Below are 16,027 nucleotides of genomic sequence, written 5' to 3'. Positions count from 1 at the left end.
AGATCTACCAAGAAATCAAGGTCCACTGGCTTTCTCTGCTAAGATTCTGTTTCACACTGGGAGAGCTAGATTTAAGATGTTACTCAATGTACCCTACAAAATTTGCTTAAGTTTATTTCACAAAAATGTCTTTCCTAGATGATGTTCCTATAGCATACTCAAGTCTTAGAGGTGACTTCAGTTACTGAAGCGATCACTGCCATTAGAGGTACCTAGTTATAAATGATATCCTATTAGAATAGATCAGCCTGTCATGGTGTATCAGTAACATTCACTGTAGTCACAGAAAGTGCAGTGCCAGACTTTTCTCAAACAGAATAACTTTTCTTTGTCTATCCACTGACACAAAAGAAAATGCATGGACTACACCAGAGGCAATTACACTAGGAAAAATAGCTGACAGACTAAAGTTTACAGCACAAGTTACATTTCAGAGAAGTGCTCTGTCAGCCACTTACAGGGATATCAAGCAAAGTCCAAATGAAGTGTTTTTCAACACGACTTCCTAAACAAAACTGGAAGGCATGCTTTACCAAAAGTTGGTGCACCGCCACTTATGGCATTATGGCAGAAAAGGTTTATGCCTGCTGCTTCAAAAGGTAGGAGCAGCTAAGTGATGCCACACCATCACATGACTCGCTATCACCAGTAGGCAAATGAAAATAGAAGGACTCAAACTCTGTACCCTGTGTGCATAAAACAGTTCATTAACAGCTTAGAGCTTTAGTCCTCTAATCTGTCAGACAAATAAGACTAAGACACCAAACCTGGGAGACTTCTAAGGTGGCTGCACACTGAGTAACAAGCTTAATTTCAGCTCTCCCAGTGTAAAAACAGAAACTCAGAAAAGTCAGTGAATGTCTTTTGGGGTAAATTTCAGTTACTGGTTAGTAAGTGCACTGCATAAATGCCAAGAAAGAAAATATTCAGAGAAACTGAAAGAAAATCAATCATGAAAGGAGGGGAGAAAATACTGGCTGGGAAGAACTCTGCAGCTGTTCGTCAAAAAGCAGTGCAAGCTCCAAGCTTTGGTGCAAGACATGACTTCTAGTAATCTAGAGAAAAAAAGTCAAATGTGCTCAGAGCTGATTAAAATAAATTAAATACCAAAGGAGTATGTCAACCCAAATAAAAAAAAAAAAAAGCTGGAAAAATTGAAAAAAAAACTTTAAACAGATATACAGACGAGGTGCTAAATTACAGGTCAATTTGGAAAAAAAAAGCTGAGTATGAGACTGCTCAAGAAAAGATGTTTCAAAAATTAGAGAATTACAGGACAGAGTACATAAGGAGAACCTGAAATTTTCTGCTGTACCAGAGAAATTTGAAGGAACAGACTGTATTAATTTTATGAAAGCACAAATAAGCAAATGGACTGGTACTCCACAGCAGGACTTGTTAGTTGAAAAGGCACATCGTGTGTATGTTCCAAACCTGGCTAAGAGAAAGAGGTCAAGACCTTTATTAGTAAAGATGCAACACTACCGACAGAAAGAACTGATTGTAATAAAGCTGTGGAAGAAGGAAAAAGTTAGAGACAGGATAGTGTTTACGGAAAACGATTACTAACTGTACACCAGGCAGAAGAGGAGTGCATTTATTCCAGCAATTGGGGAATGTCGAGAGGCAGGTGAGAGATTGCAGCTGCTGTATCCAGCAGTCTTCAGAATATTTTTCCTGGAGAGTCAAAATAATTTTTTGATGCAGAATATGCAAATGAGAAAATACAACCATTTGTCCAACAAAAAGTAAACTATCAAACAGAAGAGGATGCTGCTTCTTACTCTTCTGATGATAAAGCTCATACAGAGATTATGCTAGTGAAACCTTTCCAATATTACAAAGGAAAATGCTTGAGCGACAGAAAAAGAAACACAACAGGAGATGACTAGAAGAACCAGAGACTAGATTTGGGAGAAGGAAATCAACAGGAAGAAAATCAGCAACTTGGAAATTCTGAAGACATGTGGGATTACAAAGTGTCGATCACATCTGTGAAATATGGCGGAACACGAAAACCTGGAAATATTGGACTTTTTGACTTTGTTAAACTTGTAGTGGGACTTCAAAGCACATGGCCTACTTCATATCTTTAATGTTTGGAAGAACATTAAGGAGATGGGAAAAGGGAAAGAGTTAACAGTAAAGTAAAGAAATTTTTGTTCTTAACAGTACTGTTAAAAAACTTGACATGTACTCCATGTTATAAAGTAAAGCCTTTTCAGTTATTTATGTGTGCAATAATGGTGGTAAAGTAAACAGATGCCCCATTTTCCTTCCTTTCTTTTTCCCCCAAAAATCTTTATTAAATTTACACATATGACAAAGTCAATCTTACACTTAATAAATGAAAAACATACAAAATGATATCACTTGAGTTGCAAACCATTTATATCGCAGACACTATTGAAAACACCTGTAGTTGTAAACATACATCACTTATAAACCATCCAGTCATTGTCAGTTACGCATTATATGGCTCATTCAAATCCTGCTTTTTAAACCCCGTTCCTGCTCTGCAAATATTGTTCCCACAATACCCATCATATGTAGTTTGCTCCTTCCCTTTTCTAAAGATCCCAATTCCAGTTGTTTTATCTCTGTTACAATATTCACTACTTCTAGTAAAGATGGTCTATACTTTGGCTTCCATTTTCTAGTAACTGCTTTTTTGGCAGCCACCATAATTAGACTCAGCAAGGCTTTACTATGTCTAGGTAATTCTAATTCTGTAGCATAACTCAAAAAAATCATCTCCCCAGTCAGTCCAACATGCTCACTTAGCATCTCCGACAGAGCGGTTTGCAGGGAATCCCAAAAATCCGCCAGCTCATTACACTCCCAAAAAATATGTTCCCAGCTACCTCTTTCTTGCCTGTCACACCTCCAACATTTGCTATCCAGATGAGGAAAAATTCTTTGGAGTCTACTTGGGTTATAAAAATACCTGTGTAAACACTTCCAGGCAAAAATCCTAAATCTTCTAGACTCTGTTGCATACTTGGGAGATGTACATATATCCTCCCATTGCCTCTGTGAATTTCTTATCCAATCTCTTTCCAGGCCTTTCTCAGCTCTTCTGATTAATTCTTATACTTATCATGCAATATTTCATATGCTTTACTAATTATTCCCTTTTTAACGGCAGCTTCTGTTCTAGATTCTATTAAAAACTCTACCAGTGTTGGTCTTTCATTTAGGAGCCCCCTATTTCTTTCTCTTTGCCTATATTCTGATACCAATCCTTGACAGGGAAAGCAACTTCTAGCCTGGAGTCCAAATAAACTATCTTTCTTCTTGTTTAGTTTTAAGTAATGTAGTCACTGAAATGTATATTGAAAAAAAAAGACAGAGAGAGACAAAAGCCTGGACAAAAGAGCATGATATAAATAAAACGGATATGCTTTTTCTTACTTTTGCATAGGGGAATGATTGGATTAAGGCCCTCTGCTTGATTTAATAACAAGTTGTACAGGGAACCATGTAAATAAAAGAAGACTAAATGTAATGAAAAGTTTTTCTCTAGCAGGTAAGTGTTCACACTGCAACATGAGAAACTTGTAGTGGAAGGCAACTGTTATTATGGTTCTCATGTTTGTATGGAGATAAGGTGATAATAGAAATTAAAACAAAATACTTTTCTTTTAATTGCTAGAAGATAATGTTTTCCAAAAGCATTCAAATTATTTTCTACATCTGGGAAAAGAATAAAGATAACAAAAGAAATAGTCAGCACTTAATGTAAGTAGAAGCACAGGCTGTACCGTGTGTCTTGGCATGGATAACCTTAATTATAGGTCAATTAAAGCCTGTGAGTGTAGCTCTCAATGTGGAACAACTGTTTTTATTAGGAGGTTTAAACAAACAATTATTTGAAGATGTACATAGTTTTGTGTGTTATTACGTTAATATATTATGGTGTGTTTTGTTTTTTTGTTTGAGGGGTTTTGACTTAAACAAAAGTCTTTTAAGGTGTGATACAGGTTCAAATGGATATGACAAGAAGCAGAATATCAAGCTGCCCAACATTAGTGTATGCATGTAACACAAAAGATGGAACTAGACATTTAAAAAAGCTGTTATACATAACAGATGGGAATAATAATGTTTTATAATGACAACACTTTAAATGTGAATGGTTTCACAGATATATACAAAAAAGAAAGAACAGTGAGATATATTAAAAATGCAAAGTACAAATAGCTATGCTACAGGAGACACAGCTGGAAAGAACTGAGCATGTGAATTTGATAAAGAAAGGATTTCAGGATGGTTATTCAGCAGAGTATTAATTGAGAAAGGGGCTCCAATAGTGAAAGAAGAGAAAAAGGGATAATAATGGTAGATTTTTAGTACTAAGGAGCTACTGGCATGGGAGGAAGGTTACTCTAGCATGTATTTATATTACACCTAAAACAGCTACATGGAGCTTAAGAAATGTCTGGTAGAAATAATTAGCTTTCAGCAGGGAATCTAATTTATAAGTGGAGACTGGAATTTGACTTGCAACAGTGAATGTATCTGGGGGCAACAGTGAAGGTGTACCTGGGATGCCCTAGAAGGGAAAATTTAACAGACAAGGATAGATTTTTTTAAACAAATTATGAAAATATTTGGTATGGAAGATGCGAGTTCAGACAGAACTTACATATTTCTTAAGATACAACAACTGGGCTAGACTAGACAGAAATTACATTTCACAAGGAGCATGTGCATTTAACTGAAAGTTTTGATACACAAACTATAACTATTTCAGATCACGTGCCAATAACTAAAATAAAAATAAAGGGCAATGAAATAAATATGAGACACTGGTGCTTCATCATCTATCTGTTAATCAGAGAGGAGTTTAACAAATGGGTAGTGCAAATTATGCAGGCATTATTAGGGAAGAAGGACATTTCTTCAGAAAATACAGCTAGGGAGTGGGATACAATTAAAGTGGAGTTTAACAAGGTGTGGAAATAAAAGAAAAAGAGATATGGTTAAGAAGTAAAGACAATTATTTAAAGGGACTGACAAAGTTTAAATTATTGCAGAATAGGGGGAACTCACAGAACAAGAGGTGCGACTGCAGAGCACTAAAGAGAAAAAAAAGGGAGTACCTGGAGAATATTCATGAGTTCAGAAAGACTGCTGTAAAGCTACTGTTTGGCAATAAAGTACAGTTTTGTACCTACCATAAATGTAGATGTCCGAACAGGATAGCATCTGCAGTCATAACAAATGGGTTGTCCTGTCGTCAGGCAGCCCTTGATCGGCCAGTTTCAAAAGTCGGGTCGGCCGGCTGATGTCGCACTTCACCCGGCGTCATCTCTGCTGGTCTTGGTATAAAGGCATCAGCTCAGTGTTTCTTGCCCCAGATGCCAGTTGCCCTCTAGGAAAGCTAAATTTTGGATAAATGCCAATGTTTCCAAAATAGTAGAAGGCAAACACAAAAATAAGCATGTATGTACATATATACAAACAAATACACCATAAGAGACTCCCCAGCTAGCTATTAGGAGGGTAAATACCCTAGGAGTACCACAGAGGGAAGGAGGGTCTGACTGCAGATGCTATCCTGTTGACATCTACATTTATGGTAGGTACAAAACTGTACTATGTCCTTCAAGGATGCATCTGCAGTCATAACAAATGGGTAGAATACCATAGCCAAACTAGGGGAGGAGGAAGAAGAATTATGGTGTAGTTAGGATCCCTTGCAATACAGCAGTGGCAAACCCTGCTCGATCTAGAGTATGGAGGTAAATTATAATGCTTGGCAAATGTATGCACGGAGGTCCAAGTAGCGCCTCAATAATGTCCTTGGTTGCCACAAAGCTGTGGTAGTGGCTGTAGCCCTTGTAGAATGAGGTCTTATGTTCTGTGGAACTGGTTTTCCATGGTAGGAGTAACAGAATCTTATGCAATTTCCTATCCATTTGGAGATTGTTTGTTTGGAAATTGCTTTTCCTTCCCTTCCTGTTGCATAGGCTACTAAAAGCTGGTCAGTTTTTCTGTTACTTTTGGTTCTGTCCAGGTAGTAGCGTAACTATCTATGTACATCCAAGGTATGCAGCAGCCTTTCCCCCCTGTTCTGTGGATTGGGAAAGAAGGTAGGTAGGTGGATTGCCTGGTTTAAAGACACTCTGGATACCACCTTAGGCATAAATGTAGGATTAGTTCTCATGGACACTCTATCTTGATGGAAGATTAGGAAGGGTTGTACTGCCATTAAGGCCTGTAGTTCCGAAACCCTCCTTGCTGAAGTAATTGCCAGTAGGAAAGCAGTTTTCCATGATAGGTGTTGAAGATCTGCTGTTGCTGCTGGTTCAAATGGAGGGAGTGTCAATTTTTCTAGCACAAAGTTCAAGTCCCATGCTGGTAATGGTGGTTTCCTAGGAGGTTTTACATTCTTGATCCCTCTGAGGAATTGCCTGAGTAGAGGATGCGAAAAGACAGGTGGATCGGCTGTATTCTGAAATAGCTGATGCATGTATCTTGATGGAGGAATAGGACAGGCCCGTATGTAGAAGCTCTGCCAAGTACTCCAGGATGTTAGCAATATCTATGTTGACATCTTTTCCTCTTTCAGTACTCCAAATGACAAACCTTTTCCATTTTCCTGCATAGTTCCTTCTTGTTGAAGGTCTGCGGGCTTCAAGGATAATGTCTTTAACCCTTTGGGATAAGTCTGGGTTAGTAGCTGTTATGTGATGTTCCAGGCAGTCAGTTGCAAGGTTTTTAGGTTTGGGTGCATGATGTTGTAGTTGTTCTGAGTTAACATCAAAAGCATCACATTCTCCTGAGACATGCTCCTCAGCAAAGGATACCAGTGTTGTCTTGGCCAATTCGGAGCTATCAGGATTATCCTTGGGCATTCCTCTCTGATTTTCAGTAGTACCTTGTGCATCAAAGGAAGAGGTAGAAATGCATATGCTGTCAGGCCTTTCCAACTGAAGGATAGAGAGTCCACCTTCCATGCTAGTGGGTGGCATGTCCTTGTGCAGAATTTTTTGAGCTGGTGATTGAGTGGGGATGCGAATAGGTCTATTTGTGGCATTCCCCATTTCTTTGTGATGGCCTTGAAGATGTCTGGGTGTAGCATCCATTCGTGAGCATCCGAGGTGGTTCTGCTTAACATGTCTGCTAGGGTGTTTTCTTTTCCTGGCACAAATATTGCCTGTAACTGGATGTTGTAGCTCAGAGCCATATTCCAAAGGTCCAGAGTCATTCTGCATAGGGGTATGAATGAGTGCCTCCCTGTTTGTTGATGTACCACATGACTGTGGTGTTGTCTGTCCTTATCATTAAATGGCCTTCTTTGAGGAATGGTTTGAATTTCTGGATTGCTAGTTTTACTGCCAGCATTTCTTTTTGGTTTATGTGCAGGTGCAGCTGGTCTGGAGTCCACAATCCTTGTATGCACTTGTCCAACATGTCCCAGCCTAGGTCTGAGGCGTCGTTGTGATGGTTTGGTTTGCTTGAAAGTTGTGGAAGGGCAAGCCTGGGTTTGACTGGCATGCTTGAGCCCACCATAGGAACTCTTGTTTCAGGCATGGGATTAGTGGGATTTGTTTCTAAGCTGTGCCTGTGTTGAGACCATAAATTCTTTAGGTACCACTGTAGTTTTCTCATATGCAGTCTGGCATGGGGGACCAAGATTATGCATGATGCCATGAAGCCCAAGGCCTGCAGTACTTTTCTTGCTGTTAGTTTGTGCTGCTTTGTTAATGCCAATAAGTAAAGAGGGAGTTGTGCTTGTTTTTCTGCAGTTAGGAATGCCATTTGTTTTACTGTGTCCAATTCCCCAAGAATGTTCTTGTCTGGGATGGTATCAGTCTTGACTTTTTAAATTGACTGTGTATCCCAGGGCTTGTAGTAAGCAAATGACTCTTTGTAAATCTGTTGTCAGCTTGCTTTTGTTGTCCGCTTGTAACAGGCAGTCGTCCAGGTATGGATAAATTTGGATTCCTGTAGCCTGCAATGAGCGATTACTGATGCCAGGCATTTTGTGAATACTCTGGGTGCAGTAGATAAGCCAAAGGGCAATGCTGAGAATTGATAATGCTCTGATCCTGCAAGAAATCTGAGGTATCTTCTGCAATTTGGTCGATGGGGACGTGCAGGTATGCCTCCTTGAGATCTAGAGTTACCAGCCAACACTCCTTGCCCAGCATGGGAAGAAGTTGCTGTAGGGTCAGCATTTTGAATTTTGGTACAATGATGTATGTGTTTAAGACGGACAGGTCGAGAATAGGTCTCCAACTTTTCTTTTCTTGGTACTAGGAAGAGTCTGGAGTAGAATCCTTTGCCCTGTTGTGTTATTGGTACTCTTTCCACAGCTCTCATCTTTGTTAATTGAGCTATCTGCTTTAGAGCTTCTGTTTTTGATTTGGAGGTAGGTTTGGCATTCCTCTTTTACTGGTAAGGTATGGAAGTGGAACCTGTAGCCTTGGTCTATGGTTTGCAAAATCCACTTGTCTTTTGTGATATAGTGCCAATTTTTCGAAAATAAGGCTAACTTTCCGCCTAAAGGTGCTGCTATTTGCTCCCTGGTAGGCGGTGTCAGAGTCAAGTCGCTGTGATTGTCCTGTTGCAGTGGCAGTGGTTGTGTCTGTGCCTCTGGTTATTGCCTTGCCACTGGTGTCCTCTATAGGCACCTCCTCTGGATTGATTTCTGTCTCTAGAGCGTCTATTCCTGCCTCTTTGAGATTTTGAGGAGTCTGGAAAGGACCAATTTTTGGCAGGCCAGTTCCTGCTAAACCTTGGGGGCTGAACCTGTAAGAAATCCTTAACTGTTTGTACAGATTTTGCCTTCTCTTCCATTTTCTTCATTACTTGCTGAGCAGGTATACCAAATAGACTGGCCTTATCCATAGGAGCATCTAACAGCTTTGCTTTAACATGATCCGGCAAAACCTGTTCCTTCAACCATGCATGCCTTCCTATCACTGTGCCAGTCATGGCTGATCTAAATGAAGCCTCCAGTGCATCATAGCCACATTTTAAAGAATGGTTACTAACCTGCTGAATGTTATTCACCATTTCTAAAACATATTTCTTATCTAAGGAGTCATCAGAGGACAGCTTCTTAGTTAACTGATCAAGCATAAACTCTTGGTATTGGATCATGTGAAACTGACAGTTTAAAGCTCTAGCTGAGAGAGTAGCAGAGGTGTAAACTTTTTCCCCATCTCTAAGGACCTGGATTCCCTTTCAGAAGGGAGAGGGTTTTTTGCTGAGGTCGAAGCTACTGCCTTAGGCCCCTGGGATATAGTCTCAGGATCTGCAAGTGGGGCCTTGTATAGGTGGTGATGAGTGTCTGGCACCCTGTAATATCTATCTGGTTTGGCAGGGGCTGGAGGTAAAGTATCAGGAGCAGTGCAAACATCATTAAATGCATCATCCACAACAGGCAGAACTGGAGGTATAGCTAAGGGTCTATGTTGTCGTAAGTGCAGAAAGGTCCTAAGCCTTTTTCTTGAATCTGAGAAATCTTGTCCCTGCCATTGGAATTGTTCTCTCATGGCATGTAAGGTTTCCCCAAAGGAAAATTCCTCTGGTGGAGAGGCAGATGGAATGGATTCTTCAGCATCGGAATCTTCATAAGTAGAAAAAGGAGCCTCTGGCTGATCTGTAATGTCTGAGTCATCCGAAGAATCAGAGGACACTGGCTCGGGGGGCTCTGCTCTAGGTCTCTTTTCTGGAGGCTGAGAGGCCCTGTCTGGGTGAGATTGGGATCCCCTAATTAAGGAGATTAAATCCTCTGCCAGAGTAAGCATTTGTGAACTAGAAGTGGGCCTGTGTGAGGGGGCCTGAACAGGCACTGATTTAACCATTTTGGCTGCTTTAGCCCTGGCAAAGGCCTTTATAGACATGGCTGCAGGAGGCCTAGCAGCACCACGTGCTGGGGTAGAGACATCCAAAGGGATGGTGTCTGATAATTCACTAGGAACCACAGTAGTAGGCAAAACTTCAGAGGCCGATTCAACTAAGGTAGCAGGAGCCTCAGTAGTAGTCATGGATTCGGCTGAAGATTGACCCGTTTTCTCGTTTCGCGGAAAACCACCGCACACTCGCTTGCTTAACGTGGTTTCGGCGAAACCCTGACCGCGAGTGTCGGTCTTTTTCTCGCTTAACATTTGGGTAGTCGGAGGATCCGGCGGCATAATGTACGCAAAATCGATCCGGAAACTGTTCAGCAAACTCGACTGACGCCTGCCGCTCGTCGGGTTGAAGAAAGCACAGCTAAACAGGCTGCTACATCGTGGTCTGGGCCTAAACAAGGTAGGCAGTAAGAGTGGAAATCTTTATGAGGTATTTGTTTGTTAAACCGTTATTTACTTTTTCTGACATCGGCTGAGGCAAGAAAGAGTCCCCAACGGGTACTTAGCTTTTAGAAGTCTTCAAAGTAGTATTCGTAGTAGTAATCTCTGGATCTGACCGACCGGCACTGGCGAACAGCTGCGAACAGCTTTGCTTCGCGCCCACGGCAAGAAAGACTGGGGGATGCCTTTATAGACCAGCAGAGATGACGCCGGGTGAAGTGCGACATCAGCCGACCCAGACTTTGGACTGCCATCAAGCCACCGAAGGGCTGCCTGACGACAGGACAACCCATTTGTTATGACTGCAGATGCATCCTTGAAGGACATCTTCAGAGCACAAAAGCTTTTAGCACAACAGCTCGGGCAACAGAAAGGAAAAAAGGTTGCTGTCAAGCTTAGGGAGCTTACAACTAAGAAAATAAACAGAGAGGTAGAGGTATTAGACATATTTTGGAAACTTTATGAAAATCTGTACAAAGCAGAGAAATGTGGAAGTCAAGAAAAGTAAAAATGGAAATGTTTATGCAAGAAGTAAATATGCCAAGGTTAGAGGCAGATGAGGCTCAATTACTAACAGGAAAAGATGAGACAATTGTGATGTACAACCAATCTATAGGAAAGTCTTCAGGAACAGATGGTATTCCTGTGGAAGTTTGGAAGCTAGAAGGGAAGAAAGTCATACAGATCTGGAAAGTTTTGTTTAACAGTATTTTAAAAGTAGGTGAAGCATCCTGGAAGAAAGCTGTGGTGTCTGTAATACCTAAAGATGGCAAAGACGCATCGGATTCAGCTTTATACAGGCCCATTTCAATCCTAAACCATGATTACAAAGTGTTTATGTCTATAATGGCTAGGAGAATATCAAAAGCAATTCCGAAATTGATAGATATAGATTGGTGTGGTTTTGCGGAGGGAAGGCAAACATCTGACAAAACTGATGGAGTGGTGATTGTCCGGTGGGAAGCAGAATGTAGAAAGATGCCACTGTTGTTGGTGGGTTTGGTGCAGAGAGGGCATTTGACAAAGTGTTTTGGGATTTTGTGAGTAGGGTGGTGGCGGCGTTTGTATTCCCCAGTGGACTTGTGGTTGACTATGGTTGGGTTGACTGGAAGATGTGTGGGAGATCAGAGGCAAGGATTGGGGTGGGAGATTCTTGACTGAAAAGTTCTCTTTGAGCACAGGAACCAGGCGGGGTTGTCCTCTTTCCCCTTCATTATCTGCGTTACATTTGGAGCTACTGGCAGGGAAGATGGTACGTGATTGGTACAATAGTCAGGAGAGGTTGGCTTTATTTGCAGATATTTTATACCCGATAAAACTGAGTGGGGTGGCATTTCAGTATTACAGAGCATTCTGGTACAGTTTCAAGTCTTTTCTGGATGCAAAATTAATGAAGATAAGACAAAGGCAATAGTTGTGGGCTGTGTGTCCACTGCAGGGATTGGTTCAGTCGTGCTCAAATTTGTAGTGACATAGTAAATGGTGACATGGTAAAGTGAAGTGCTTGGGAGTATGGATTGGAAAGGATTATGTTGTGGCAGCTGGGGATCTGTGGGAAGAAACTCGACAAGAGATCATATGGACTGAGAAATTGGAAACTCTGTTTTATAGGCATGGATATCAGGCTACAGGCAGTGAGGGTGTTTTTGGTCCCTTTGGTTTTACATGCAGATTTGGAACAAGTTTGTTAGCCACAGAAAAGGTTGTGGATAGCAACTGGTAAAGAGTTGAGTGATTTTGTCTTGGAGGGGAAGAGGGAAGGAGTTGGGTGGAATAGGCTGATCCTTCCAAAAGGACAAGGAGGTCTGGGATTACCAGATTTGAGGCGGTACTTTGAAGCTACACAGTTACAACTTCTATACATAGCACAAACAGAAAACTTTAATTCAAAGTGGAAAGGGATGATGAGGAACCATGGGGTAACTGCAAGAAACAAGCAGAGACTGGTATTTTGGATCCATATCCTTAAGTAAAATAACAAAACCATACAGAATATTATATTCAAAGTACCAGAAAGCATTCTAAAGACCAAGCCAAAACAAGAATTTAGAAAGGAGGGTTTGCCAATACAGATGTCTGAAATTAAACGTGCACAGAATAGGCAACAGGGGACTGGACCTTACTAGAGAAAACTGGCAAAGGAATCAAGGTATTGGGGAAAAATAATTAGAGTGGGAAAGGCAATAAAATGGGAAGAGGCTGAGAATTAATTTGGACTGCAGGCTAGAAATTGCATTCCCTATCAAGGATATACATCAGAGTACAGGCAAAGAGAAATGAATGGTGGGGGATCCTAAGTGAAAGACTAGCACCGGTAGAGTTTTTAGTAGAATCTACAACAAACTCTGCTGTTAAAAAGTGATAATTAGTAGGGCATACAAGACATTGCATGATAAGTACAGGAATCAATCAGAGGAGGTTAGAAAGGATTGAGAAGAGAGATTGGATAGGTAATTCACAAAGAAACAATGACAGACTATATACATTGCTCCCAAACATGCAACAAAGTCTAGAAGATTTAGGATCTTTGCTTGGAAGTATTTGCATAGATATTTTTATACCCCAAGCAGAGTCCAAAGAATTTTTCCTCAGGTAGAGTGCAAATGTTGCAGGTGTGATAGGGAAGAAACAGGTAATTGGGAACATATTTTTGGGAGTGTAATGACTTGGCAGACTTTACAAATTCCTAGCAGACTACTCTGTCAGAAATGCTGGATGAGCAAACTGGTGTAACAAAGGAAATTATTTTTTGAACTGCAATACAGAATTCGAATTGTCTAGACATAGTAAGGCCTTGCTGAGTTTAATTCTGGTAGTTGACAAAAAAAGCAATTACTAGACAACAGAAATCAAAGTCTAAACCACCTTTACTAGAAGTAGTGAATACAGTTAACAGAGATAAAAGAACCGGAAGTGGGATCTTTAGAAAAAAGGTAGGAGCAAATTTCACAGGAAAAAAATTGGAATTGTAGGAACAATACATGCAGAATAATGTTTCAGAGGAAGAATGAGATTTAATGGAAGGCAGAAATTGAATGAGCTATGTAATGTTTGACTGACACTGACTATACAGATAAGTGATGTATAAGGTTTGCAACTGAAAATACGTCAACGTGGTTTGTTTTCATTTATAGAAATGTATAAATGCCTTTAGTCATAAGCAATAATTCAATAAAGATGTTTCCTATTTAAAAAAAAAAAAACACAGGCATCAAACCTGGCTCCATGGTGAGGAGGATGGAGCCCTGACTGTGACTCAGGTGGTCAGGGTTTGCTCTGACAATGAAGTAACCAGGCAACAAAGGGGAAGGGGTGAAGATGTATGGCCATGTATTCTTAGCTTCTTCTGATTTCCCCAATTTGCTGCCATTACCCCCATCTGTGCTTAGTTTCATCCCAAGTGCCTCTAGATTTGCATTCCATTCTCCTATCCTTTGCTGAAGTTCTAGCTCAAGAGTCTGCCTGTACTGCCACATCGTCTGTACCTTATTTCCATACTTGGCTCGGCCACATATCTTTTCTGTAGTCCTAACACATGCTGTTTTTAGGCGCTGCCATTCTTCTTCAACTACGCCTATTTCCTCTGCTTCTTGGGGTGCTTGAGCCCCGAGTAATTCCTTGAATTGTTGTACTTTCTCTCCAGTCAACTTCCAGGTCTTCAGCCTCATCTCTGTTGACCTTAGAGCCTTCTCTAACCACTGGTTGCAGCTGATTGTGGCAAATAGTGGTTTATGCTGTGGGCTGATTGTTTCACTGGGGATGACTTTGCAATCATGGATTCTGCCCCAGTGCCTTTTCCTTACTAGGTGGAAGTCTACCTGAGTTGCATGTTGGCTATTCTTGTATGTGATCTTGTGACTGTCTCTTTCTGAACCATGTGTTGGCTACTATCAAGCCATTTGCCAGACAGAAGTCTAGAATGGCTTCTCCTTCTTTATTCCTGTTGCCCCACCCATGTGGACTCAGGCAGTTCTCATATCCTGTTCTGTCTGTCCTGATATGTGCATTCAAATCACCCATTATCAACACCAATTCACGCTGTCCTGCTTTATCTAGTAGGTCCTGTAACTGCTGTTTGAATGCACTCTTTTCCTCACTATCACAACCCTGCTGTCGGGCATATCCTGATATTATGAATACTGCCCTGTCATTACACTGGAGTCTGACTGCCATCAGTCTGTCATGAATTCTGATTATATCCCTTACTGCCATCTGAAGCCTCTCTCTCAGAACAATTCCTACATCACCTGAGTAGTAGACATACTACCCACTGCATGTCCCCTCCTTAGCATCTTGCCAAGTGAACTCATTGCTAGGTCTGGGGAGAACACAGAAAGAATTTGAATGGATACCTGGATGAAAACCTCGCTTGGTTGGCTCTCACCCTGTGAAATGAATGAATAGGTTGACAGGCCAAGACAAGAGGCCGTTAGTCAGTGGCTAAAGTGCCAAAAAAAAAAAAAAGAGAGAATAAAGTATTGGGCACCAGGATCCAAAAGAAACTCCTCAAGCTTGCTGTCTACGGCTGGTGGAATTTACCTCCATGCCACAGACTAACATTCTCAAAAAATTTCTGCTTTCAATGTGCTCTACCTTCGTGCAAAATGATATGCCTTGGAATCATACACCAGTCTGTGTATCCTTACAAATGATCCGTTTAATGCAGCTAAAGAAGCATTCCCAGCACTCACTCCTATCTTATGACTGATGAAAATATTTTAACAAACTGTGGCAACAAATGTTTACCTACCCCGTGCTTTACCGTTTTGGCAGCATGAGCAGCTTTCTTCTTCGTATCGTACGGAGTAAGGATGTCAATTATCGCCATGAAATATACCTCTTTTCTGGAAGCATCTGGTAAACACAGAGAACAAACAATTTTAAACTTGTACTTAACCAGCATACATTATCTGATGAAGCCTGGCATGCCACTGTATAAACATCAGCAACAGCTACAGTAATGAGAACAAACTAGAAGAAAGGCTCTTCGTAGCGCAGGTAAGAGCAGACAGCTTTCTGTTTTCACTAGTGTTAAAAATATTTTTTGGATTCCTTCCTTGCACCAGCCTGAGTCCCTGCAGATTAAGCCTGTGTGTGAGCTTGCTTGTGTGGGTGTGTGTCCCCTATTTTACCATTGAAAGGCGGAATGGATTTAACACCACTTGCTCGACTCCCACTGAAGCTCAGGAGATATAAACAGAACTGTGCTCAGAACTAAGGGGAAGGTCAGTATGACAACATATTCTACATGGTGGAGTGAAAAGAGCTCTGAGGCAATGACGGCAGTGCACACTGAGCTGCTACAAAGGAATCATAGCTGGTCTCCCCTACGTTGATGGCCTTGCATTTGTGAACTGGGTTCCCCGAGACTCTGCACTAAACAGAAGCTAAACTGCACTCCTTCCCAATAATGTCAAGACACTACACAGTAAAGAATTAGGGGCGGACATGAAAAGGTCCAACGGGTTACCTTGGATCTAATGAAGTGACAGCCATGGGAGATGTAGGACTTCAATACAGCTTGGAAAACAAATAAAATTGTTTTAGTCCTCCTGTACAGCTGATGCCAGACAAAAAGACACCTGACTACTGTGCACTGCTTAACCATGAGTTTTCACTCTCTCTTTAGTGTTACTGGATAGGTGAAGGAGGTCATGTTCTACTGTGCTCAAGCTGTGACCCCCCTCCCCTTTTCTATCACACACACACACACA

General features: G+C 41.1%; 1 protein-coding gene across 1 annotated transcript in view; it reads right to left on the bottom strand.

The window, feature by feature from the left end:
• The window catches only part of PIP4K2B (phosphatidylinositol-5-phosphate 4-kinase type 2 beta), a 571,177-nt gene that overhangs the window by 40,722 nt on the left and 514,428 nt on the right, over positions 1-16,027 (bottom strand). The window contains exon 9 of the mRNA XM_044055292.1: positions 15,064-15,167. Within this exon, the coding sequence (XP_043911227.1) occupies positions 15,064-15,167 (104 nt within the window). The remainder of the gene's footprint in view (positions 1-15,063; positions 15,168-16,027) is intronic.

Source organism: Protopterus annectens, chromosome 13.part0 (genome assembly GCF_019279795.1).
Source record: "Protopterus annectens isolate FY-2018-M chromosome 13.part0, PAN1.0, whole genome shotgun sequence".
Lineage (NCBI taxonomy): Eukaryota > Metazoa > Chordata > Ceratodontiformes > Protopteridae > Protopterus > Protopterus annectens.
The sequence above is the reverse complement of the archived record's forward strand: the minus strand, read 5'-3'. Positions and strand labels throughout refer to the sequence as shown.